General features: G+C 56.5%; 1 protein-coding gene and 1 long non-coding RNA gene across 7 annotated transcripts in view; one reads left to right on the top strand and one right to left on the bottom strand.

Annotated features, from left to right (window-relative positions):
* Positions 1-14,619, top strand: part of POU2F2 (POU class 2 homeobox 2) — a 69,682-nt gene extending 55,063 nt beyond the window's left edge. For 3 of the 6 annotated variants that reach the window (XM_051989513.1, XM_051989515.1, XM_051989514.1), the window contains 15 exons: positions 3,010-3,075; positions 3,168-3,202; positions 3,288-3,344; positions 5,040-5,156; positions 5,786-6,022; positions 6,634-6,739; positions 7,400-7,491; positions 8,625-8,786; positions 9,125-9,266; positions 9,457-9,605; positions 9,696-9,881; positions 12,227-12,293; positions 12,473-12,674; positions 12,794-12,867; positions 14,057-14,619. In XM_051989513.1, the coding sequence (XP_051845473.1) occupies positions 3,010-3,075; positions 3,168-3,202; positions 3,288-3,344; positions 5,040-5,156; positions 5,786-6,022; positions 6,634-6,739; positions 7,400-7,491; positions 8,625-8,786; positions 9,125-9,266; positions 9,457-9,605; positions 9,696-9,881; positions 12,227-12,293; positions 12,473-12,674; positions 12,794-12,867; positions 14,057-14,406 (2,042 nt within the window). In that variant the 3' untranslated portion in view covers positions 14,407-14,619. The remainder of the gene's footprint in view (positions 1-3,009; positions 3,076-3,167; positions 3,203-3,287; positions 3,345-5,039; positions 5,157-5,785; positions 6,023-6,633; positions 6,740-7,399; positions 7,492-8,624; positions 8,787-9,124; positions 9,267-9,456; positions 9,606-9,695; positions 9,882-12,226; positions 12,294-12,472; positions 12,675-12,793; positions 12,868-14,056) is intronic. The other 3 variants (XM_051989517.1, XM_051989516.1, XM_051989518.1) reach the window with 3 other exon arrangements.
* LOC127556390 (uncharacterized) lies at positions 9,269-12,232 on the bottom strand. The gene is made up of 3 exons (XR_007952448.1): positions 10,126-12,232; positions 9,710-9,775; positions 9,269-9,365 (listed from the first exon to the last, which is right to left on the bottom strand). It is a non-coding gene; the product is annotated as an uncharacterized LOC127556390 (long non-coding RNA).
* Positions 14,620-25,490: the final 10,871 nt, after the last annotated feature.

Consider the following 25,490-nt stretch of genomic DNA (forward strand, 5'->3'; position numbering starts at 1 on the left):
TCCTTTTCTCTTCCTTTCCTCTGCTCCCCGTCATCTGCTTTTTGACTTCATTATTCAAATGAATCCCCCCTCCAGTTATCAGTGACCCAGCTGCCCAATTCCATGGCCTTTTCACGGTCCCCATGCTCTTCGATACCCTCCTTTCTCTCTGCCCCTTCTCTGCTTCTTCGCTGGTTCCTCCTCCAGATCACGTCCTCCAGCTCCCTCGTGGTTCTCTTTGAGCCCTCTTCTTTTCCACTTGTATACAGCTTTGTGTGGTGATCTCATCCACTCCCCCAGACCGAATTACCATCTCTATGCTAATGATTCTCAAATCTGAGAAAATTCTCAAATTTTCTGCCCTAATTTCTCTGCTGATTTCCCAGCTCACGTCTCTGACTGACTTTGTGACGATGTCCAGAAGACATCTCCAGCTCACTATTTCCAAAACAGAACTCATTCTCTTTCCCCCTCCTACTTTCCCTCTTACTTAAGTAGAGAACATCTCTCATAACTCATCATCCTGAACTTCTCACTCTTTCTCTTCCCCCATATCTAATCTGGGGCCAAGGCCTATTTCATATTTGCAGCATCTTCCCTCGGCACCGGACATCTGGACTATTGCACCAATGGGTCGGCCTACCTCGGGACTCCCTGCCTCCAGTCCATCCTCATTCAGCCACTAAAGCAATTTCCCTAAAATGTCCATCTGTCCTATCACATCCCCCTCCCCTGTACTCTGTAAACCCCAGTGGCTCCTATTACTTTTAGGATAAATACAAAATGCTCTATTCGAAATTCCGAGCTCCCAGCTCCAGCCCCTCCCTACATACTCTTCGATCCTGTGACCCAGTTTCCTGGATTTTCCTCTAATAAGACCCCCCATTTCTCAGCTCTGGTCATTTCCCCCGGCTTTGCCCCGTGCCTGGACCACTCTCCCTCCAGGATTCCTTCAGCTAAAACCCCACCTTTTCTCTCTCCCCCTTAACTCTAGGATCTTCTCTTGGCTAATCATTCCCACTTATCCAGCATTTTTGTACACAGTAATCTCCATGTCCTCCCTCCCATCCCCACTCTGCTCATTATACCTCGAGTCCCTTGAGCACAGGAACTTTGTTTTATTTTTTGTTTGGGGGATACTTTGTGTTCTTTTTTTATAGCTTTTTATATATCTTGTAAATAAAAAGTTACCAAAAAAAACACAAAGTATCCTTTTTTATAGCTTTTTATTTACAAAACATATGCATGGGTAATTTTTCAGCACTGATGCTTGCAAAACCTTTTGTTCCAACTTTTCCCCTCCTTCCCCCCACCCCCTCCCCCAGACGGCAGGTAGACCTATACATGTTAAACACGTTAAAGTATAGGTTAAATACAATATACGTATACATGTCCATACAGTTATTTTGTTGCACAAGAAGATACTTTGTGTTCTTAAGTCATAACCCCGTCACAATCATCTGTTTATTAAATGACTGACTCAGAAGTGAGAGCTGGGTCTAGAAGGAGTTTCTGATGCCAAGAGCGGCTCCTCGGAGACTTTTGCTTTTTTAGCGGCCCCAGAACACGATGTGAGACGGGAGCTGATGTAGCGGTCCCCATGTTTGGCTGAAAGAGGACGGAGGTTCCAGTGTCGCCTTGGCCTCTGACTCACTGCGAGGCACTGAGACCCTCTCAGTTTCCTCCTGTGTGATACGAGCTCTCATTAGTGGGTAGGATGGAAGAGCTGGACTCCATTATCTTTCCCTGATCTCTCCCAGTTCCGTGTTCGGAGGACGCGACGTGGGACAACCTTCGGCTGGTTGTTGCCCAGTCGTGTTTCTTAGGTGGAAAAAGTAGAATCGGTCACAGAAGGGTTAAAAGGTTCTGTGCATAATGTCTGAGGTCTGATCACTTTTATGAGAGTTTTTTTCAATTTCCCTGTTTGTTAAATGGTGAGAGACAGCGTGGTGGGATAAAGTGGGGGGCCAGAGGACCTGGGTTCAAAGTTCAGCTCGGTGATTTTGAGCAAATCATTGTCATTTCTCTAAGGCACTGGCTCTACGTCTGTAAAATATTGGGTTTGAAGACCATTATGGTCCCTTTTGTCTCTAAACCCATGATCCTGTGAATAAAGTTATTGCTTCTCCCAGCCCTGACTTTCCCTGTTCTAAGCCCCTCCCAGCCCTGACATCCCCTGTTCTAAGCTCCCTGCCAGCCCTGACATCCCTTGTTCTAAGCCCCCTCCTACTCCTGCCTTTCCCTGTTCTAAGCCCCCTCCTAGCCCTGCCTTTCCCCGTTCTAAGCCTCTGCCAGCCCTGACACTCCCTGTTCCTGGGTCCTCCCGTGTTCTCTGTTCCACTTCATTTTTGCTCTGGGGTTAGACTCCTGTTCGGAGCTGGGCCCAGAGCTGGGTGAGTTGAGCTGAGCCTCAGTCCAGCCTGAGGCTCGGGGTGCTCCCTGCAGACAGGGCTTTATCTGTGAGACACCGAGGGCCTGGTGTTTCGAGGGCCTGTGAGTCGCAGGCGTGGAGCTGCTGATGCACCCCGATCCCCAGAGCCCCATCCCACCACCCGCTCCTTGCTGTTCACAGCGGAAAACATGTCTCACCCGAAACCTGCTGGTGGGACAGAGCACAGAGGCCCCGAGGCCCCAGGGGAGGACCACTGCCTCCTCTTCTCAGCTTCCCTCCGGACGCCTCTCCTCCGAGAGCCAAACCCAGGCCTTTCCCTGCCCCCGGCCTCCCCATCTCCGGCTGCAAGGCTAGACAGAGCCAGCTTCTCAGGCTCCCAGAGCAAAAGTCACTAGGCTAGGGTCCTGGTCCCCTTCAGGCTCTGAGACGCTTCTCATGGGGAATTGCTTGCTCTCTGTGCCTCAGTTTCCCCGTCTCCGGGGCTGTTGAACTAAATGATTTCAGAGTCTCCTCCCGCCCCCGATGGCCTTCTCTCATCTGGGAAGAGCAGGGTAGGACGTCAGGGTCTTGAAATGGACTTGGGGAGGTGGGGGGGCCCTCCTCGTGGTATGTGACGCCCCCTTTCCCTTTTCTCTCAGAAATAAGAATGTCTAAGCCCCTGGAGCCGGAGAAGCCAGGTTTGGACTCTCAGACAGAGCACACAGGTAGGGAGGCTTCGGGGCACACGGGAAGGGGTGGAGCCCCAGCGGTGGCGAGAGCCGGGAAGGTGCTAACTCTTCCTTCCTTCTCCTTGCAGATACAGGAACCAATGGACCAGATGCAAGCCATCAGGTGAGGAAGGGAGCCAGCTGGGAGGGAGCAGGCCTGGGGAGGGGCTGGACGGCAGAGGCTCACCCCCCCTTCTCTCTCCTTTCAGAACCCCCAGAATAAGGCCTCCTCCTTTTCCTTGTCCCCAACGGGTCCCAGCACCAAGGTAAAAGGGGAGCTTGGGGAATGGTGGGAAAAGTTCCTGGGGCGGGGTCTGGAGGAGCAAGGGAGCTCTGGGGGGCAGGTCGGGTTGCTCCGGAACCCCAGAGGGAGCTCGTCAGTTTGGGAGCATCAGCAAAGACATTTCTCCTTCCCACCGTCTGCCCCAAATCTATGACTCATCCCATCTTCTTCCCCTTCCCCTGGGGTTGAGAGGGGGAGCTGGCTGGGGAAATCCCCCCTGGGGCCCCAGGGCATGAACAACAGGAAACGGAGGGCCCAGCCCCCATCCCTACTTCCCTGCTTGGCCCTGGCTTTGCCCCGACTTTCAGCAGACCCTCCCTTCACCCCAACGACCCGAACAGGAGAGACCGGGGGAGGAGGGAGACGGGGAGGACTGTAGGTGGAGTGGACAGGGCCCGAGGAGGAGAGGAGAGCTTAGGGAAGTAGAGGATTGACAAACCAAGGAGAGAAGGTGGGTGCCTGACTTTCCTGGAGTGCATGAAGCCTCTTCTGGGGGCGTTCTAATTTGGGGGAGACCCAAAGCTTCCTGAGAGCAGCCTTTTCTCTCCTGCGGCCCCAGCTCCGAGGGGTTGCGCTTTTTTCCTTTTCCAACTGGAATTGTGGAGACGAGGAGAGATGGAGAAGAGAGAGGGAGAAAAAGAGGGAATGAAGGAAAAGGAAGAGAGGAGGAGAGGGAAAGAACGCCAGCACCAGCCTGGAGCTTCACTGGCCCCATCGCATCTGTATAGTGACGGATCTAGAACTCAGAGAAAGCAGGGAGGCCAGGGAGAGGTGATGGGGATTGGAAAGGAGACTTGGGGTTCAGAGGGAGGGATGGGGAGAAAGGAAGATGGAGAGTGATGAGAGTCAGGGGATCAGCCGGTTAGAGCTGAACAGGACCTCAGAAAAGAGCCGTGTCCCACTGACTCCTTTTGCAGATGGGGAAACTGAGGCTCAAAGAGATTAAGTCTCTTAGTACACATGAGGCAGATTTGAAACCAGGTCCTCCTACTATAGGGATGGTGCTTTCTGTGATGAACATGGAAGGGAAGAGAAGATAAGGCTGGAGACAGAGGAGTGGGGAGAAGAGAGCCTTATGTAAGGCGGAAGGCTTCAAGAGAAAGTGGGAAACTGAGGCTCGAGATAATTGTCACAGTGCACAAGGCAGATTTTTTTTTCATTATTATTTCTTTATTATAGCTTTTTATGGACAAAACATGCATGGGTAATTTTTCAACATTGACCCTTGCAAACACTTCTGTAACATCTTTTCCCCTCCTTCTGAGGCAGATTTGAAACCAGGTCCCCTCTAGAGTTGGTGCTCTCTGTGATGAAGGGAAGAGAAGATAAGGCTGGGGAGAGGAGGGGAGAAGAGAGCCTTGTGGAAGGAGGAAGGCTTCAAGGGAAAGTGGAGAGGCTGGCCTTTGGTCCTGGAGGCCGCCAGCGGAGAGTCCCCCAAATGCCCCCCATCCAGACTTGGAAGGTGGAGGAGGAGGCCCGGCTGGGTCAGGGCCATCTGCCCCCACAGGTGGGGGGAGAGCTCAGGGAGAACTTCAGCTGGTCCTGCTGGGCCGTCCCCTGGGCCAGGGTCTAAAACCAGCCAGCTTTCCTTGCGAAGGGCAGAGGAGGAAGGGGTCCAGCTTTCACGACCAGGATAGGCTCCCTCTCAGGAGCTGAACTTTTCTCTCTCCCTGTGCAGATCAAGGCTGAAGACTCCAGCAGTGACCCCGCCCCAGTGGCGCCCCCGCCCCCGCCCCCATCCCAGCCCCACCTCCCCCAGGCCCAGCTCATGTTGGCTGGCGGGCAGCTTGCTGGGGTAAGTGACCCAGCATGGACTCCGGGATTCTTGGGGGTCTGGGGCCCCGTTCCCCACAACAATGGCGGCAAAATCCCAGAAGGGGAAACTGAGCCATAAGCGCTAGCTCTTCACCATACGTGTTAAGGAGAGTCATACCCATGTGTGTTCCTGAGGGTTCACTGCAGCAGAAGCCCTGTTGAGTTTGGGGTTAAGAGGTACAGAGGGAGCCTCTTGTCCCATCTAGCTGTGCCCCCAAACAAGAGGGGCTCCCCGCCTCCGCTGAAGCTGCCTTTTGTTCTCCTCTGAGCAGAGCCATGTGGGTGGCCCCTTGCGTTTTGCTCCCACTGCCCCCATGCGCAGAAAACCGCTGCAGGTAGACTTGGCTCCCAGGTACAGCCCCAGGCACGGGCGGCCTCCCGAGCTCCCCTCTTCCGCCCCACCTAACCCAGAGGCTCCCCGCGGCTTGGCTGCCTGGTCCCCGGCTCTGTCACTAACCCGCTGCTCCCTCTGCTCTCTCTTTGCTCCTTCCTAACCCGACTTGTCCGGCGCCCCCCATCGCCTGCTCCTGGGCCCCCTCCGCCTCCCTCCTCTCCTTGTCTTCCTCTTCTCATTGTCTGTGACCCCGCCTGGCCGCCCCCTCACCCCAGCTGACGGCCCTGATGCCCACCCAGCAGCAGCTCCTCCTGCAGCAGGCCCAGGCCCAGCTCCTGGCAGCTGCGGTCCAGCAGTCCAACGCCGCTGCCGCCGCTAACGCAGCCGCCGCCGCCTCCGGGCAGCCCCCTGCCCCCGCTGGGGGAGGTGACCTGCCGCCGCAGCCACCCGCAAGCCAGCCCCCGGCGACCCCCCAGCTCACCCTGTCCCAGCCCATCCAGCTCACGGCCCAGGTAAGGCGGGGCGGCCCCCCCAGCACCGCTGCCCTCGGGACCCCCGGGTCCGCTCTTGCGCCCTGAGCTTTCTTCTCCGCTGCCTCCACCAGTCCCGGAGCAGATTCTGCTGGCAGCCGGGCCCTCCGGAGCCCAGCCTGGGGCAGCCTGGGGGCCCCCTCGCGCACCCCTCCACTTGGCTGCAGCCAGAGCTCCCCAGCAGTTCCCCCCGCGGCTCCCCCCCGAACGTGGTCACCCCAGAAAGTCTGGCCTGCTGACAACTCCCGCCCTCCCGCGCGCCTTCCCTCCGGGTGAGCCCGCAGGGACCGCCTGCCCCAGGCTAGCCCTTCCTAGCTCTCCGGAGCCTTAGGGAAGGGGGGCGCTCCAGGCTAAACATCCTCAGCTCCGAAAGCCCAAAAGCCAGGCCGGCAGCGACCTCGGAACCGGAACACAAATGGCCGGTCTGGGGGAGCCAGGGCCGGCAGGGACCGAGGAAGCCTCCGCCTCCCATCCCCCCCCTCGCCCCCCCCCCCCCGACCCCCGGCCTGTTCGGAGGGAAAGGAGGCTGGGGGGCGGGGCCCGCCGCGGACGCCCCCGAGCACGGCCGGCTGACCCCCGCCTCCCCCTCCCAGGACATCCAGCAGCTCCTTCAGCTCCAGCAATTAGTCCTCGTCCCTGGGCACCACCTCCAGTCACCTGCACAGTTCCTGCTGCCACAGACCCAGCAGGGTCAGCCAGGTAGGAAGCCTGCGCGCCGGAGGGGGCGGAGGCTGGGGGCCGGGAGGCGGGGCGTTCCGCGGTGCTCTGGCGCCACCTTGTGGAACGTCGGCTTTCTGCAGAGGCGCTGACAGATGGCCCTGGAGCTCCTGCGGACGGACCTCGTGGGCGGGGGCGGGGGGAGGGGGGAGGGGGGTCACCGCTTCCCAAACAGGCCCCTCCTTTGGGATAAAGCTTTAACTGTCGAGAAGCGCCCGCCTTCTACCGAGCCACGATGTGTCTCCCCGGAAGTTCTCCCCACTGAGTCCATCTCCGCCCTCCGGGCCTGAGCCCCACAAGCCTGACTCTTCTGGGGGGGAAGATGGGTTCGCGCCGAGTTAGAACGGGGGACCCCAGAAATGCCCTTCCCGCCCCCGGGCACCAGCACCCGGAGGGCTCGGGGACCTCCCGGGGCGGGCGCCGTTGGCTGGAAGCCCACCCTCCTGTCAGTTACGCCCTCCCGGGTCTTCCCTTTACGGGCCGAGGAGCCACCCATGGGATCCGAACTCCGCCGGCTGTGGGGGGGCGGTTAGCTGCTGATTGCAGAGAACGGCCCATGGCCGAGGAAGCTCCGAGTCAGGCTCGCTTAGGGCACAGTGAGCGCCATCCTTTCCCCGCCTCACACCTTGGCTGTCTCCCCAGGCCTGCTCCCAACACCAAATCTGTTCCAGCTACCTCAGCAAAGCCAGGGAGCCCTCCTGACCTCCCAGCCGCGGGCTGGGCTCCCTACCCAGGTAAGCAGCTGCCCCTTTGGGGAGGGCGGGGGACCTGGGTCAGTGCCAGGGTTCCCAAGACACCCAGGGGTAGAGCAGGTCCGGGAAAGGAGAGGAAGAGGACCTGTGGGTGTGCCCGAGTCAGCGCCACTCCTCCCCTGCTGCCAGGTAAGGAGACAAGGCAGCTCTCCTGGCGCCAGGCTCTTTGTCCATAAGAACGGGGCTTTCCAGGGGATGGCAGTCGGTGAACGCCATCTGGCCAGCTCCTCCAGCTGGGAGGGCGTCAGTGTGGGCCCCTTGGTGGGGGACAACCTCCAAGACAGGCGGCCTCAGGGGATGTGTTACTCCCAAGAGCTGGAATTTTTAATTCCCGAGTTCCACAGGCTTTGCAAACTTAGATAATATAATCCTTGGCTTCTGATGTTATCAATTGGTATCTATTGATTTTGATGTTGACATTAAGATGCTAACTTATTGCTTTTGATGTTGATATTAGGATGATAATATCACCTAATGATTTTGATGTTGACATTAAGATGAAAACACGATCTCTTAATTTTGGTGTTGATATTAAGATGATATCGTCTAATGATTTTGATGCTGATATTAAGATGAAATATCTATTGCTTTAGATATTAAGACGATAATATCTATTTCTTTTGTTTTTGATGTTGACATTAAGATGATAATTTAATCTCTTGTTTTTGATATTGATATCAAGATGACAATATAATCTATTTCTTTTGATATTCGAATCAAGATAAATTCAATCTCTTGATTTTGATGTTGATATTAAGATAACTATAATCTCTTGATTTTGATGTTGACATTAAGATGAAATATCTATCATTTCTGATAATATTAAGATGACAATATAATCTATTTCTGTTGATGTTAGGTAACAAGATAAATTCAATCTCTTAATTTTGAGGTTGATATTAAGATAATAATACCATCTCTTGATTTTGATGCTGATATTAAAATAATATAACCCATAAATTATGGATGAGGGGTTGGGTTGGTCAAGGAAAATGCACTGAAGGAAGAGATGAAGGTGAGGATGTGGGGTGATGTCTTAAGTCAGAGAGCTTCATGAGCAGTTGAGAGAAGAGGGACAACGGGGACCTTAAACTCCCCCGCCTTCTTCCCTTCAGGCAGTGACCCGACCCACGCTGCCCGATCCGCACCTCTCGCACTCGCAGCCCACCAAATGCCTGGAGCCACCCTCCCACCCTGAGGAGCCCAGCGACCTGGAAGAGCTGGAGCAGTTTGCTCGCACCTTCAAACAGAGGAGAATCAAGCTGGGTTTCACTCAGGTCCGGGGCTGAGCAGTGGAGCAGGGACTTGGAGGGAGGGGGGAACGAGTGGCCCTTCGATGAAGCAGTGTGCGAGACCGAAAAAGCCCAGCGATTTACAGCCCCTCCCCTCCCGGAATTCACAAGCCCGAGCCCGTTTGTAGAGCCCTCCACAGTGCACAGAGTGACGTTCACAGCCATTGCTCCACCCCAACAAACTGGTCCTTTGGTGGAAGTCCAGGGAGCGAGCTTGGGGAGGGATCTGCGGCCCCCTTTACCGGGACAAGTGAAGTCGGGGCGGAGGGGGGTGGGAAGAAGCCTCCCGACGCCGGGCTGACCCCCGGACTTCCTCCCTCCAGGGCGACGTGGGGCTGGCCATGGGCAAGTTGTACGGCAACGACTTCAGCCAGACAACCATCTCGCGCTTCGAGGCGCTCAACCTTAGCTTTAAGAACATGTGCAAACTGAAGCCTCTTTTGGAGAAGTGGCTCAACGACGCAGGTGGGTGTGGGAGCGGGGCGGCGGCCCGGGGCGGCTGCGCAGAGCGCCCGCCGCTGTCCGCGGTGCTGAGGGGGGCGGAGAGAGGAGGCCCGGGGCGAGCTGGCGGGAGTCGGGGAGGGAGCCCGAGGTTAGAGGGCCGCCCGACGTGGCTGTGTCCGCGTGCTGACCCTCCCCGCCCCCTCCCCTCCAGAGACCATGTCTGTGGACTCCAGCCTGCCCAGTCCTAACCAGCTGACCAGCCCCAGCCTGGGCTTCGACGGGCTCCCGGGCCGGCGGCGCAAGAAGAGGACGAGTATCGAGACAAACGTCCGCTTCGCCTTAGAGAAGAGCTTTCTAGCGGTGAGGAGCTCTGCCACCCTTGTCCCGCTCTTGTTCCCTTCCCCGGAGCCTGCCCGGCCACGGCTGACCCCCAGCCTCTCTCCCCCCCAGAATCAGAAGCCTACCTCAGAGGAGATCCTGCTGATTGCAGAGCAGCTGCACATGGAGAAGGAGGTGATCCGTGTCTGGTTCTGCAACCGGCGCCAAAAGGAGAAGAGAATTAACCCTTGCAGCGCTGCCCCCATGCTGCCCAGTCCGGGCAAGCCAGCGGCCTACAGCCCCCACCTCGGGCCCGGGGTACTGCGCTCCCTTCCCCCAGCCAACTGCCCCTGGACACCCAGAGGGACGCGGGAAATAGGGTGTCTCCCCCCAACATACACAGTCACGTCCACATTTACATGCACACACACTTATGTACACTCACACACACTGTGACACTACGGGCCACTGTGCAGGATCTCACTGACCCAAGGCATCCCTGGACACCCAGAGGGATACGGGGAGATGAGGAAACTGAGGCAAACATGGTGCGGTGACTTACCCAGGTCACAGCTAGATTTGAACTCGGGTCTCCTTAAAGGACATTTAGGATTCTCAAGAGGAGGGAGTGCATTGCCTTCCAGGGAGAAGGGCTTGTACAAGGTTACAGGGGCTAGACATGACAGATCAGCTTAAGGAACCAGGTGTCAGACCAGTTTGGCCAGAGGAGAGTGATAAGAAAGAGGCACGAGAAGGCACTGGATTGTGAGAGGCCTTCACTCCTAAGCCAGGGAGTTTGGGGCTTGTCGTTGCCCAAAGGCAGTCAGTCAGGAGCCACTGAAGACTCGTGAAGGGGGAGGGATGCTGTGAGAACTTCTCTGTGTGTGTGTGTGTGTGTGTGTGTGTTTTGTTGTTGTTGTTTTGGGAGACAATCAGGGTTATGTGACTTGCCCAGGGTCACCCAGCTAGTAAGTGTCCAGTGTCTGAGCTGGACTGGAACTCAGGGCTTCTGGGCCGGTGCTCCATTCGCTGCACCACTTAGCTGCTCCTAGAACTGAAGATGCTGAACTTGACAACCGTTAGAATGCTTAGAAAGTGTAGAACCTAGAAAGCAGGACATGGATAAGAGGCAACTGAAGCAGTGCAAAGAGAAGATGACAAAGTAGGGAGTCGGTGCTACCCAGAGGCACACGGGGCCAGAACTGGAGGCTGATCTAGTGGCGCTCTTCTGCCCTCTTTTATTTGGCTTTTTCTTCCACTCTTAAAGAACCTGACGAGCCCATGATCTTGCCAGGACACAGTGAGGCTTTGTCACTTTTTCTATTCCCTGTCTCCTCCAGCTCTCAGCATACTAACATCCTCCCAACATCCCAACATCGCTCCATTTTCCATTCTATTAATCCTGCCATCTCTTCCTTCATCCATACTTTTCTCTATTCTTTTCCATCTGTCTCTCTATTCTCCATTCATCCTCCCCTCTCCCTCCATTCATTAATTTTCCTGCTCTCTTCATCCATATTTTTCTCTATTCCTCTTCCCCTCCATCCCTCTATTCTATTCATCTTTCCTTCTCCCTCCACTCATTAATCCCCGATCCTCTCTTCATCTATATTTTTCTCCCTCCTATTCTTCCATTCATCCTTCCCTCTCCCTCCATTGATTAATCCTCCAGCCCTCTTTTCATCCATATTTTTCTCCCTCCTCCCTCCATCCCTCTGTTCTTCCATTCATCCGTCGCTCCCTTCTGATTTTCTCTGCGCTCCTCCCCTGCACTGATAGTTGAGAAGGCAGAACAAGCCCCAGTCCTTACAGTTAGCAGCCAACTATATCCATGACCTGATTTAGACAAAGCCGGATCTTTGTGCAAGTCCAGCTTGGCGCCCAGGGGTGGCACTCTTTGATTGGCAGAAAAGCTGGGCCCTCTTTGAAGCCCCGGGTTCTTTTAAGCCCGGGTTCGTTATTATTGTTTGTGAGGGGGACTCCCTTCGGTTTGTCCCGTGGAGCTCGCGTTCCCAGGCAGCCATCCCCCAGTGTAACCAGCAAATACGGGATGTTAGCTAGAACGCTGCCCCAGAATGTTCCCCGCTTCTTGTTGCTCGGTCATTTCACTGGTGACCTCCTCTTGTGACCCCTTTTGAGGGTTTTTTCTGGGCAAAGCTATGAGAGAGGTTGGCTATTTCCTTCTCCATTTTTCAGACTGAGTGAAGTGACTTGACTTGAGCAGGGGGCACTCAGCCAGGGAGGGTCTCGGGGCAAACTTGAACGATGTCCCTTCTGTGTGTTATCGGTTGGCCATTATTCAGTCCTTTGAATCGGCCATCCAGTTTACTGTGGGATCCTGGAAGGACTTCCCCATCTGGGCCTCGGTTTCCCCATTTGCTGGTCCCGAGGACGCCTTTGAATCTGTGATTCTAAGATTCAGAGCTTCCCCTTCCTGAAGATGAGCTGCGGTCTGCACACGCATACACACACGCATACACACACGCCTAGACATCCGTAGGGACGTGCGCACACGCATGTACATACATACACATGTTTCTCAAGCCCCGGCCACCCCTTCCCAGCATGCTCCTCAGTGCGTTCGGGGTCTCCGGAGCGTGCTGGGAGTCACCTCCCTCTGACCAGAAGCCCCCACTGAGCTACTTCCTTCCTCGTCTCTCCAGGTCACACCTCAGGGGGCTGGGGGGACCCTGCCATTGTCCCCGGCTTCCAGCAGTCTGAGCACAACAGGTCAGTCTTTGTGAGCAAGAGAAGGGAGGAAGGGCAGCCCTTGCCTGGCCCTCACTGGCCTGGGACTCTGGGCCACAACTTTCTGGGGGGGAATGTTTTTCTGCTGTAGGGGGTGATGGGGAGGGCTGCTCTCAGCGCGTGGCTCTGGCACTCAATGTCTCCCTCCTTCTCTCTCCTAGTTACTACCTTGTCCTCAGCTGTGGGGACCCTCCACCCCAGTCGGACAGCCGGAGGGGGCAGCAGTGGGGGTGGGGCCGTGACCCCCCTCAACTCTATCCCCTCCATCACCCCCCCACCCCCCGCCACCACCAACAGCACAAATCCTAGCCCCCAAGGCAGCCACTCGGCCATCGGCCTGTCGGGCCTGAACCCCAGCACAGGGTGAGTCTGGGGCCCGGAGGGGGGGGGAGCCGATACTGCTTAGAGAGGCCACGCCCCCTCCCCCTGCTAACCCCCCTCCCCGCCTCCCCCCACTAACCCGTCTGCTTTGCCTCTTCTAGAAGCACAATGGTGGGGCTGAGCTCGGGGTTGAGTCCGGCTCTCATGGGTAACAACCCTTTGGCCACCATACAAGGTGCGTCGCCTTCCATCACACTCCCCGTGTCCTCTCTGCCATCAATCCATCTGTGCCTTTCAAGGACGTCATCAGGGCTTTTGCATGGCTCTAACTGCTTCTGTGATGGGCAGAGAGTGTGTGTGTGAGAGAGAGACCGAGACACAGAGACGAGAGAAAGAGACAGAGAGAAAAAGAGAGAGAGAGATACACACAGAGACAGAGAGGGAGAGAAAGAGGCAGAGAGACAGAAAAAGAGAGAAAGAGGGAGGAGACAGAAACAGAGAGAGAGAGAGAGAAACAGAGAGACAGAGAAAGAGAGACAGAGAGACAGAAAAAGAGAGAAAGAGGGAGGAGAGAGACAGAAACAGAGAGAGACAGAGACAGAAAAAGAAAGAGGGAAGAGAGAGACAGAAACAGAGAGAGAGAGAGAAACAGAGAGAGAGAGAGAGAGAGAGAGAGAGAGAGAGAGAGAGAGAGAGAGAGAGAGAGAGAGAGAGAGAGAGAGTGTGCGCGCGCTTCCAGGGCTGAGGCTTTGGGGATGTCCTCACCCTTGGGCTCAGGCTCACCTTCCTCTCCTTCCCTTCCTCAGCAGCCCCTGGACATTACTCCCTGCCCTATCCCTCCATCACTGCATTATTCCATCTCGCCGTTCTCCTTTTTTGTAGGAAGAGGAGGAGGTCCCCCAGATCTGGGGAGGGTGGTTCTAGGAAGGGTAGGGGCTTTCTATAGGGGGGCTGCTATAGAAAAGCACTCAAAGTGACCTCCAGGTGAGAAAAAATGGCTTCTCTGGTCTGGGGCATCCCAAGTGGACCTGCTCCATTCTACAGAATAGTAAAGCTAGGAAGAGTCTTAGAATGTGAATCAGACTGCCAGAGATGAGAGGGGCCCTAGAACAGCGGATGTCAGGGCTGGGAGGGGCCCTAGAACAGGGGGATGTCAGGGCTGGGAGGGGCTTAGAACAGGGGATGTTAGAGCTGGGAGGGGCTTAGAACAGGGGAGGTCAGGGCTGGGAGGGGCTTAGAACAGGGGAGGTCAGGGCTGGGAGGGGCTCTAGGACAGGGGTGTCAGGGTTAGAAAAGTCCTTAGAAAATACACCTCCGAAGCCAGGAAGGCCCCAGCAAGTCATTGCGCCGATTACAAATCCCCCCCAGGGGGGAGCTGGCTCGCCCCCTCCCACTCCAGCGCCCCCCCTTCTCTTCCTCTGCAGCGCTGGCCTCTGGTGGAACTCTGCCCCTTACCAGCCTTGATGCCAGCGGGAACCTGGTGCTGGGGGCGGCCGGGGGCGCCCCCGGGAGCCCGGGCATCGTGACCTCCCCGCTGTTCCTGAACCACGCCGGGCTGCCCCTGCTCAGCGCCCCGCCAGGGGTGGGCCTTGTCTCGGCCGCCGCCGCCGCCGTGGCGGCCTCCATCTCCACCAAGTCCCCGGGCCTCTCCTCTTCCTCCTCTTCCTCCTCCTCCTCCTCCTCTTCTTCCTCCTCCTCCTCCTCCTCCTCTTCTTGCATCGAGACAGCAGCACAGACCCCCGGGGGGCCTGAGGCAGGGGCCAAATCCGAATGAGAGCACCCCTCCGCCTTCTCCTGCCTCCTCCCCCTCGGCCACCGCTGCTCTCCCCAGCCTGGGGGGGCTGGTGGTCGGGGACAGCGGCGGGGGATGAAGGTGAGGACCCCGGAGCTGGAGGAAACACCAAAAAAATAACCCCAGAAAGAAAAAACCAAACAAAAAAATAGAGTAAAGCCAAATAGAACCGCCACAACCAGCCGCCCAGAATGAGCCGGGGCGAACAGAAGAAACCAAAAAACGAAACCAAAAAACCCAGTCCAGAGCCAGACCTCAGTGCGCTCGCCGCTCCCCGCTGGACCACCCGACCGCCCGGAGCCTCCGCCGCCTCCGCCCGGGCCAGAGGAGGAGGAGGAGGGGAGCGCGCGCGCCCCGGGGGGAGGGGAGGAAGGTGGGGCGGGCGGGGGCCGGGGAGGGAACAACTGTGGATTTTTCTTTTCCAGAAACCAAAAGAGACAGGGCCCAGAACCTCACACCAAATAGCCGGTAGCTTCATCCAAAGGCCTGTATAGAACTGGTAGCGTTTCTTGTGCTCCCCCGAATGTGTTCCCCGTCCCCTCACCCGGCCTGGGGGGTGGGGGAGGGGAACTGTCTGAACTGCCTTTTTTTGTTTTTTTGTTTTTAGCGGAGGGAGAGTAAAAGGGGAGCGGGGCGGGGAGAGACTCCCCCGCTCTCCCGCACCCTTCCCCATCTCCTTTGGTGTGGGGGTCCGGCCGGTTGGCCATGCGAGTCCCACGGGCTCCCCCCCCCCCCCCCCCCGGCCCTCTGGTTCTGTGCTTAGGGAGTGAGGTCTGGGTGGGGGGCACGGCAGGGCAGGGCAGTCCCAGCTCTTGCTCGTTCTTGTCTGCCAGCTCCCCCTTCCCTCTTCCTCATCTCTAAAAAAAAAACAAAACAAACAAAAAAAACAAAAAACAAACAAAAAAAAAATACCAAAAAAACCAAAAACAAAAAACAAACAAAAAAAAAAGCCACCAAAAAAAAAAAAAACTCATATTCCAGTGCCTATCCGTGGGATCGTTCACGCTCTTTTACATTATCCAGAAAAACCAAAAAATCGTTCCCTCGCCCCTGCCCACCCACTACACACAGGAAGATGTCCCACTCCTCCGACTCCCTCCCCATTTGCACCCCGCCTCCAACCTCCCGATGGCCACGCCCAGAATCAGGGTCCGAGTCGGGGGCGGGGGATGGCACCAGTCTCAGTGGCTCCCCTGCGGGCACTGGGATGTATGGAGATGACGGAGGCCTTCGGAGAACGCTGCAGTCGGGGTTGTCCCTCTGCCGGCCACGTCTTGAACCAAAAAAAAAAAAAAGAAAGAAAAGAAAGAAAAAGAAAAAAAAAGTACCACAAAAAAAATAAAACTCAAAAAAAAATTTTTAAAATAGAAAAATCTATAGATATATATATTTAAGGGAAAGAAGAAGAGAAGTCAGACTCTTAGAAGAAGACACTGGAGGAGCCAGGAGGGAAGCATGGGGCCTCCAGAGTGACGGGGAGGGCCTCCTGCCTCCGCGCCCGACGGACAGACGAATAGATACTTCTTTCTCGTCACAAATACCTCATGGACCTCTACGGGGGTTGGGAGGGAGGGGAGGAGATGGCCTCTGGCCCAGGAAAGACGGGCTGGGGCAGGATGGGAGGATGTCAAGGCCGGGCCCCAGGGGGAGCCCCCTTCTTGCCCGGGCTGCCGTGCCCTTCCCCCCAACGTCACCCGAACAAAGCTTTAAACGGACGTCGGAAAACCCGGACAGAAATCCACGGAGACCACGATTCTGGGGGTGGTCCGGATCCTCCTCCGCAGCGGTCCTTCTTCCTCTCTCTCCTTCCCTTTTCTTTCTCTCCTTCCTCAAACCAAAGTGTTGCTGGGTAGGAAGCGAGCCATCGGTGTGAGAGCCCACCCTCCACTGTCAGGGGCTGGCACCTGGGCTGCACCGGGCAGCAGAGAGAGCTGGGAGAAGAGGCGGCGTCCGCTTGGATACTCCTCTTCCTGCTGGACGGACACAAGAGGAGAGATGGCCCGAGGCTCTGGCATGGCCCAGGTGCCTGGGCCCTGGCGGTTTGATTTCCCTGTCTCCCCTCCTCAGCCCCGTCCCGACCTGCCTCTGGAGGACCGCGGGCAGCTCGGCCGTGCCAGCCTGCGCCCACCTCTCTGCCTCCCCCTGGACTGTGTGGGCCTGCAGAGCATCCTCTGCGGGGATCCCACCCGGGAAGCCTTGTCCGGGGGCGGTGGAGCCCCTCCGGCTGTCCAGGGGCGAGGAGGGCGGCTGCAGATCCCCGGGCCCTCCCTCGGTGCCAGTCCCCCAGCAGAATGTACACCTCTCCACTGGACTGGACTCCCCTCCTCTGCCTCCGGCCAAGAGTTCCCGCTTTTGTTTCCGAGAGAGAGACGGGAGGGGACTGGGACCGAGAAGAGAATGTGTGGCTCCCGGGAAGGGGCCTGGGGGAGATGGGGCCACGGCTGCTGGCCTGGACAGGGATGACAGAATGCAACAAACAAAAGGGAAAGACAAACCACGGACAAAATCGACAGAAGGCGTTGCCGAGAACACTCCAAATCGATGGAATACAACAACGACAACACAAAAACTTTGATTCTAGACCAAAAAACCCAAACCAAAACCAAACCCGACCCCCCTGGATTCACCATCCTCGCACTGATCATCTCCTTCCTGTCCATCCCGGGCCTGTGCCCCCCAGATACCCCCCTGCCCTGGCTGCTGGGGGCAGCGGGGGACACGGATGGATGGGGAACGAGGGACACGGAGAGCGGGGCCCGGGCACAGGCCCTGCCAAGTGCGGGTGGGAAGAGGGGCCTCCGCGGGCCCCCTTCCTCAGCTTCACTCGGCTTCCAAGCGAGAGAGGAAACAGAATTCTCGGGGGATTTCAAACAAACAAACCAACCCAACCCACAAACTCCCAAGCTTTAACTACAGCTGTGAAACCAAATATTTTGGGAAGGGGTAGGGGAGGGAGGGGCAGGTGAGCCCCAGGTCTCCCCCCTGGGCCCCCCCTCCCCCCAGGACTGGAGATAAGGCACCAAATACCTCATAGAACTTTAATGTTAAGAGAAACCAAATATGGCCGGCGTAGGGGGCCGGCTGGGGAGTGGGGGTGGGGGGTGGGCAGCAAGAGGGAGGCCGGGGACCGGGGAGGGGGGCCAGGCCATGGAAGGCTTGGGGGTGGTAGCCACACGCTACCCCTGCCCCTTCTCCTGCCCCTTCCACTCCTGTCCCCCTTCGTCCCGACTCCGGGAAGCAAAACTATCTCATCCTTTTTATTTTGTGATTTGCGCGGGGGGCCTGTCTGTGCCCGTGTGTCTGTGTGTGAGCGAGAGAGAATCGGGGAGACTGGGGTTTTTTTGTGGGGGGTGGGGGGTTAGGGAGGGGGAGACCCTGGGGGCTTGGGGGGTAGGTTAGATGTCAGGGTGGGGGGTGGTCTGGGGTGGAGAGAGGGTGGGGTGGGTGGGTGAACCGAAGAAAGGAGAAAGGGGAATCCCCCTCTCTTCTGGCCTCTCCTCTCCCCCCCTTTCAGGTGAGGGCAGAGATGGGGTCCAGCCACACGGCGGGCCCTCAAACTGTGCCAAAAATCATCCCCTCCCCAACCAAACCACCTCTCTCTGTGATCTCCTGGAGGGAAGGGGAAGGCAGAGGCTGGAGTTGGGGGCAGGGTGGCTGGGCGAGGGGTCGCCCTCTTCCTTGGGCCATCTCAAGCCTCCCCAGCCCCCAGCCCAGGATGGGTAGAGTTCAGACAGGGGCCTGAGTCCAGATACCAAAGTCTTCACAGAGCACCCTCCCCGCCAAGATGAGGGATGGCAGGGGCTGGGGAGGGGGGGAGGTGTGTCAGTTTCTAAGCCAGGGCAGTCGGGATGGACTTTAGGGAAGGTGGGTAATGGGGTGCTGGGGGGGGGTTACCCGGCCCCGGCCCCTTCTGCCCACCGAGAAGCCAAATCCCCATCCCCACCTGACACTCCTGCCCAAGGCTCCAGAGACTGAGAGAGTGTGAGAGACACGTGGGCCCGCGGCCCCGGTGCAGAGAGACAAGGCCTCCAAGAGAAAAAACCAAAAACCAAACCAAAGATTTTAACAAATTAAAAAAAAAAAAAACAAAAACCAAAAAAAAAAACAAAAACCAAAAAAAACCCAGACAACTCCGCTACCTTTTTATACGTCAGAAAAAAGCGAAAAAAAAATAAAAATGATAATAAAAAAAATGAAACTAACCCCAAGCCACATTCCCTTGGTGTGGCTTGAACTTTGACCTCAGCAGTCTCCAGAACAAGACATCGAAGACAGCGAAGAGACAACAGAAGGGAAAAAATAAATAATGTATATTTTTAACTATTTGTCCTTGAAATTTTAGCTCCTGTTTAAAAAAAAAAAAAAAGAGGGAGAAAAAAAGTTTCCAGAGAATCGTCGCTGGGGATGGAGACAGCTATTTACTGTGTCTGTGACTCCCTTTCCCTTCCCCTCTCTCCCTCCCCCCTCCGCACCCACCTCTTCCCCTCCCCCAGGGGCCCTGTATTTATTTATTTATTTGTGTGTCCTTCCAGGGCGACATGGGCGTTGGAACCTCCATTTCCTCTGGCGAGGGGATCGGGAAGGGCTGGGCTTTTCTCCTTTCCTCCCTTTCCTTTCTTCCAAGTGGCGAGGTTCGTAGGTGGTAGGAGGGCACGGGGCAGAGCAGTGACCCACTGGCCGCCATCTCCCTGGCCGTCCTGCACGCGGTCTCCGCGGGATCCCACAAAACGGACCGCGGCGATGGCAGCCCCTGCCTCGTAAAGAGCTGAAACGACCAGAGCGTTTGGCCCGGGCAGGGCCGCTTCTCACCTACCAACCCGAATGACCACTATAGATGCAGGAGGTGGGAGGCAGGCTAAGTGTAGAGAGGAGATAGACCCCCGCCCCATCCCTGCTCCTTGGGTCGCCCCGTGTCTGTAAGCCCTGCCCTCCCCGCCTCCTCCCCACCCCTTCCCTGTCTCTCTTCTCGTGGTAGCGGATTAGCGTTTCAGTGTTAAATTCAATCTGCTTGTTCATTGTATGATGTGCTTCTTTTAAGGCCCAATTTTGTAACTTGAATGTGTCATTCATCTGAACAACGACAAACAATTAAAGATTGTACAGAGAGAAACGAGCCGCTGCCCTCGGCCCTGGTTCTGTCCGTCTGGGCAGGGTGGGGGAAGGCGGGCAGGGAATGGCGGTGGGGGAAGAGGGGGGATGAGGGGGTGCTGAAAGGCCAACAGGTCCCTCTCTGGGAGGGTCCCCCAAGCCCAAGGGGGACTTCTTGTCCTTCTTAAGTTCTGCTTGTCACGGGGAGGCTGCCCTCCGGAGCACCCCTGCAGGTGCTTTCCCGTGCCCCAAGGCCGCCCTTGCTACAGAGGAGGGGGAGGGAGTTTCTAACATTCAAAGAGACAATCGTCTCTACCACCGTGTCATGACCCTTTCCCATAACTCAGTAAAAAAAAGTCCCTTAGGAGAGGATTTTACGGATTTCCAAGGACCAGAGAAATGCGGACGTCTCCACGCTCCGTCCTTGGGTAGGCCGAGTACCCTGAGGGTACCCGTCCTTGGGTAGGCTGCCCCTCCATCTCCCCCAGCCGTCCTGGACTTGCCGTTACAACCTTTCCCGGAGGACGGGGCCCTCTTTCCTTGAGGCACAACCTGGCATCCCTTCCAGGCCACAGAGACCTCGGCAGATTGAACTGGACCCAGGCAGAGGGCGGAGAGGGGCCAGCAGCCGCCTTTCTTCCTGGGAAAGAGCCGCTCCGTGGGGCCGGCCCCAGCTTCCACGCGGGGAGTGGAAACTGCCTAGTCAGGGATAAGCGCCTGCTTCAGGACCAGAATTGTCCCGGGTTCGAGAGGTCCCGGGCTGGCTGCTCTCCCTGGCTGCCCGGAAGGCCGGGGATACGGCAGGGAGGGAGGTAGGAACAGGCAGACCGAGAAGGCCCGGGGCCGAGCCCCTCGAGTCCTTCCCCTTGCCTGCTAAAGGGAGAGGAGGGACGAGGTGGCCCCAAAGGCCAGATCCAACCTCCGGGTGTAATGCCGGAGAAACTGAGGCAGGAGAGAGATTAGAGAGTTTTTAATATTTTATTAATGGGAGAGTAAGATTGACTGGACAGGACTCTCGTCTCAGATTATCCAGTCAGACAGAGATAAGTATACTGGGACCAAGGAATCCATATTGGTCCCAGGGCTGGAGGACCCAAAGAATCGAGCGTCCAGCATCCAGCTGCCAGACGCCATTCTCCAGCAATGAATGGAAGAACCCCAACTTCTTAAATACCTTTTTGGAGACAAAGAAGAGAAAGGGAGGGAAAGTTTTTTTATCAGGGAGGGGAAGCCATAAAACCTAAAAATTCCAGAGACAAAGAAGTAAAGATATCGTGGGTTGGTCTTGGAATATTCTAAAGGAATATTGTAAATCCATAAAAGAGTCAGGAGATCTACTCTTTTATCTTGCTAATTTACAACCCGAGAGCGAATAATCCTTAGTTTTACTGGGTCAGAGACAGAACAGTTAAGGAAACTGAGACAGGGAAACTGAGTCAGGACAGTTAAAGAAAACTGTGGCATAACACGGGGAGACCATTCAGATACAGAGGAGGGCAGCAGCGGGAGGCCTCCCAGCCTGGAGGAGGATGGAGGTCTAAAGGAGGACGGCAGCTTGGCTGGGAGACCCCGCTTAGGGGCAGCCGGATCTCGGCTCCCAAAGCCTCGGGCTCTTCAGGGTTTTACACCGCACTGAGAGTCTGGGGCGCCATTTCCTCCCAGGAATGGGAGTCTCGTGTCTTCCCGCACCCCTCAGCCAACGGGCGTCACCCCTTCTTCCGGGGGCGCCCCCCTCCCCCAGCAGACCCCGGATCTGAGGGCAGGGCAGTTTGATTCCATGCTTGAAACCGCTCTCTCCTCCGTGTCTGATCCTTTTGTTTCTGTCTCCAGTTCCTACGTTCCCCACCTCCTGTGGAAACCCAGCGACCCCCGTAGAACATCCCCCCTGAGGGTCTGACTTAGTCCCATTTGGAGTCCGGCAGCCAGCAGGCGCAGCCTCTGGGAGCCCGTCCTGTCCCGCACTTGCTCATGCTGCTCACACGGGGGCGCCCCTGCTCCCCCTTCTTGGGCTAGGGGAACTTTATCCAGCCGCGGCAGAGGGACACCCCCGTAGCCAACGAAACCTCGGCTGCGTCTAGCCCGGACCGGGGTGGGAAAGGGAGCGGCTCTCGCGGCCTCCAGCCCCCGTGGCGGGTCAGAGACCACAGGCCGGCGGCCACCTTGGAGCCAGGAAGGACCGAGACTAAATTCTGCTCCGAACAATCACCAGCTACTTGGAAGTGGGGAAAGGAAGAAGCACTGATTAAGCACTTCCTGTGTACAAGGCACTGGGCTAAGTGCTGAGGGTGCAAATAGAAAAGCAAGGAAGCCCCAGGCCTCAGGAGGCTCACACTCTAATGGGGAAAGGGTCTCCTGGAAGGTGACGTCCCGGGGGGTCCCCAACAAAGTAGATGTCATGTCGCAGGCCCCTCGGGGATGGGCGGGACTGGAAACAGGCCCCCTGCTATTCCAAGGCTGCGGGCCCCGGCCGTATGAAGTGCACGGGCCGTGCTTTGCAAGCCCTAAAGCACATTTGTTGCCGACGTTTTTCAGCCAGTCCGGCTCTCGTGACCCCATTTCCTTGGCAGACACTGGCTGCTTCTTCTCCTTTCCTTTTTCAGATCATTGACAGATGAGGCCACTGAGGCAGCCAGGAGCGTCTGGGGCAGGATTTGAACTCGTGAAGATGAGCGTTTCCTCGCCAGGGCTCTGTGCGCCCCCTGGCGCCTCGGGTGTTACAGAGCTGTTGGCTCCTAGGCCCGGGAGCCCCGGCACAGCCCGGGGTGGGTGATCAGCCCGTGCGGTCCGTGACCAACTGGGACCTTCCCCGGCCCCTCCAGCGGCTGATCTGCCGATCCCCCGGCCCACGCGCGCGTTTTCCCGGTCCCGAGAGGCCGTCTGGGCTGGAGCCGGCAGCCCGGGCGGGGAGGAGGGATCCCCCACAGAACGTGATCTTTGTAGGAGAGTGGCTCTGGGAGAGTCTGAGAGAGGCTGGAACTTGGCGAACTAAGAGATAATGTTGGTGAACGAAGCCTACAGGGATAAATGGGTCCAAGACCCAGTTTCCCAAGTGTGAAATGGGAGGGGTATGGCCAAGACGCCAGCCAGGTGGCCCGGTGCAGAGAGACCCGAGTTCAAATCCCAGCACAGAAATGTATTAGCTGTGTGAGCCTGGGCGAGTCAGTGGATCCCGTGTGCCTCCGCTGCTCCCATCTCTCTGCCAAGAAAAGCCCCAGAGCTAACTAAAACCCACGCGGCCAGGAGCGCACCTGGCGCGAGAGCTCTAGGAAGTGGGGAAGCCCGAGAACGACCGGGGCTGACGCAGGGGACGCCGAGGGCCAGAGCCCGTCAGAATGGGCGCTTCCTGGTGCCCGTCCCCGGCAAGCTGGGAGGCAGAGCAGGTCAGAGGGCTCTGGCGGTCACGGCCCAAGGCGCGGGCTGGCAGGATTGCGTAGCTCAGGTACCGGGAGCTGCCGTGAGCAGGAGAGAGTGATGCGATCCTGGTTGGATGGACGGGAAATGATAAAAAAGCAGCGACCGTCTGTCCGGTGCCTGCTGTGAACTAGACGCCACACTAAGTGCGGTACCAGTATCTCACCCGAGCCACCCAAGGCTGGGATGCAGGGAGAGAAGGGTCTGAGGCTGGATTCGAACTCATATCTCCTGCTCGGATGCTGACAGAACTAGGACTGGGGGGATTCCTAAAACTGGCCGGTGCAAAGGAAAATAAAAACCTTAACACCGGGAACAACCCAAAGTGGGACAGGCCGAGCACCTTGGGTGGGTGTTAAGTTCTTCGGCACTAGTGATTCTGAAACGGAAGCTGTGGCACTGGCGAGCCGTGGCCCGGGTGGGAAAGAAGCCCGAGGTCCTGCCTAGGAGTGGGCTAGCCCCGTCCTTCTCAGCTCTGCCGCTGACCCCGTCTCAGGGCCTCAAAAGGCGTCTGCTCCTCCTTCTGAAGAGGGGAAACCAGAGTAGCGCCAGTGAGGGGGCAATAACGCCCCTAAGGTCAAGCCCAGAAGGCTTCTACAGGGCGCTTCCAGCTCAAACGGTACCAGGATCGTAAACAGAAAAATCGAGCACAAATACTAATGGTGGAGTCTTGTGGCCTTAGGGTGAAACATCCTTTTAACTTTATGTCCCGTTAAGGGGATCGTAGTCATTAATATCTGTTCATGACTTGGGATCTCATTGGTGGATGGACTTCAGGCATGGCAATGTGGCCATAAATGCTGACTTAGAAAACCACAAATCAACATCGTCTATATTGCGTTTTTAAAATTTATTTCCCTAAACATTTCTCGTGTATATTTTAATCTGGTTCAGGCTGCACAAACAAATTTGACCAGTCTGCTTACTTAATTCCCACATACTATGCAATCTGCTTTCCCCAAAAGATCCCATTTTTAGGAGAAAAAAAAAGTGCAATCTAGCCACCTTCCCCCACCCCCCATCCTCCAGGTTTCCTAGTGTGGGCCGGCCCAAATATCCCGATTTCTTGACATTAGAGTGAAAAGCTAAAAGTGACCCTTGAAAGCACTAAGCCCCACCCCCGACATGTCATGCATTTTGAGGACCTTTAGTAATGGGTAGCCTCTGCCTTGAGAATCATCATAGAAGTTTTGGGTAGAGTTGAAATCAGCTGCTCTCAGATTCTGTTCTTGACGTCATGGAGCTAAGCCAAAAATTCCTGTTCCATAGGATGGCCCCTGAAGGACCTAAAGAAAACCTTTTTCTTCCTTAAATCTCTTCTCACGAGGAAAAAGGGCAGTTCTTCTGCAGCTCTTCTCCCATTTCTTTGGCAAGGATCCAGGAATTCTTTGGTCTTAATGGTGAGTCCTACACTTGGATTTATTTATTTTTTAACTCGATCAATTGCCACAAAGGATGTTTTACTGAGTATGAGAGGGGAAGATGTTAACGCTTAAAGCTGCACTAAGACATGTGGGACAACCTGTATTTGGAAATGCAAAGATGGTGTGAAAACAGAAACAACCAGTAAAAATGAAAAAAATCTAAAACTCAAAACTCAAATGCCTAAGTACAGGGTGGGGAGAAAGGCACTAGGAAATCCTGCAAACGAAAAGGATCTCTGAATCTTAGTGGGCTGCCAGCCACCAAGTCAAATTGAAATACAATAGGGAAACGTGTAAAACAAAGAAAAAGCATAACCTAGATAACATGACTTGTGGTTTTCTAAGTCACTGCACAGGAAGCTTCCAGCAGAGTCAAAGGGCCAGTCCTGCTGTCCCGCCGTCAGATCCCGGGCACTGGGTCTAGGAGGACCTGACAAACTCAGGTGCGAGGGGCCGAGTGACTCGGGAGCTAAAAGCCATGCCAGACAAAGTAAAGGACTGGCCCCGAGGGGAGGGCCCGTGGCCAGGGCTCCGACCAGTCCTTGCCCCTCTGGGCCTCCGCCTCCTCTCTACCTCCTGGGATGCCACGGATGAGCCCACGGATGTTGCTGGTGCCTGAAGCACATGGGGATACAGTGAGGGGCACGTGCTGGGCGGGCTCCAAGCAGCTGGCTCGGGTAGCTCGTGCCTCCCGTGCCCAGGGGCAGCGCAGACCAAAGATCTAGGTCTTACTCGGCTCCTGACCTAGCCTGGGGTGCAGTTGGGCCCAGACTGAGGTGCTAGCTTGTCCTTGTCCCAAAGAGGCAACATCCCACCCACGGACGGTCCTGGTCCTCCCCTCTAGGTGACCACAACAGCCCTTCCTTTTCCAACCTTGGGAGCCAGAGAGGGGTCCTTCTGGAGTTTGGGGGGCGGGCAATCCTGTGCTAAGGCTGGCTAGTCTGCAGAGAGAACCTTCCAGGCACTGAGGAGGAGGGGCCTGAAGCCCTTTCCATCGGGCCGGGCTGTCCAGCACTGAGGGGTGGGCTCACTGCTCAGGTGACTACAGATTTCCCATCTCAGATTGGGCTTTTCCTTGATGTGAGGGAAAGTAGGATCTGATGCTGCGGTCCTGGGGCCCGGGGGCACCCGCTGACCGCAGAG

The sequence above is a fragment of the Antechinus flavipes genome, chromosome 3 (genome assembly GCF_016432865.1).
Source record: "Antechinus flavipes isolate AdamAnt ecotype Samford, QLD, Australia chromosome 3, AdamAnt_v2, whole genome shotgun sequence".
In the NCBI taxonomy this organism is placed as follows: Eukaryota; Metazoa; Chordata; class Mammalia; order Dasyuromorphia; family Dasyuridae; genus Antechinus; species Antechinus flavipes.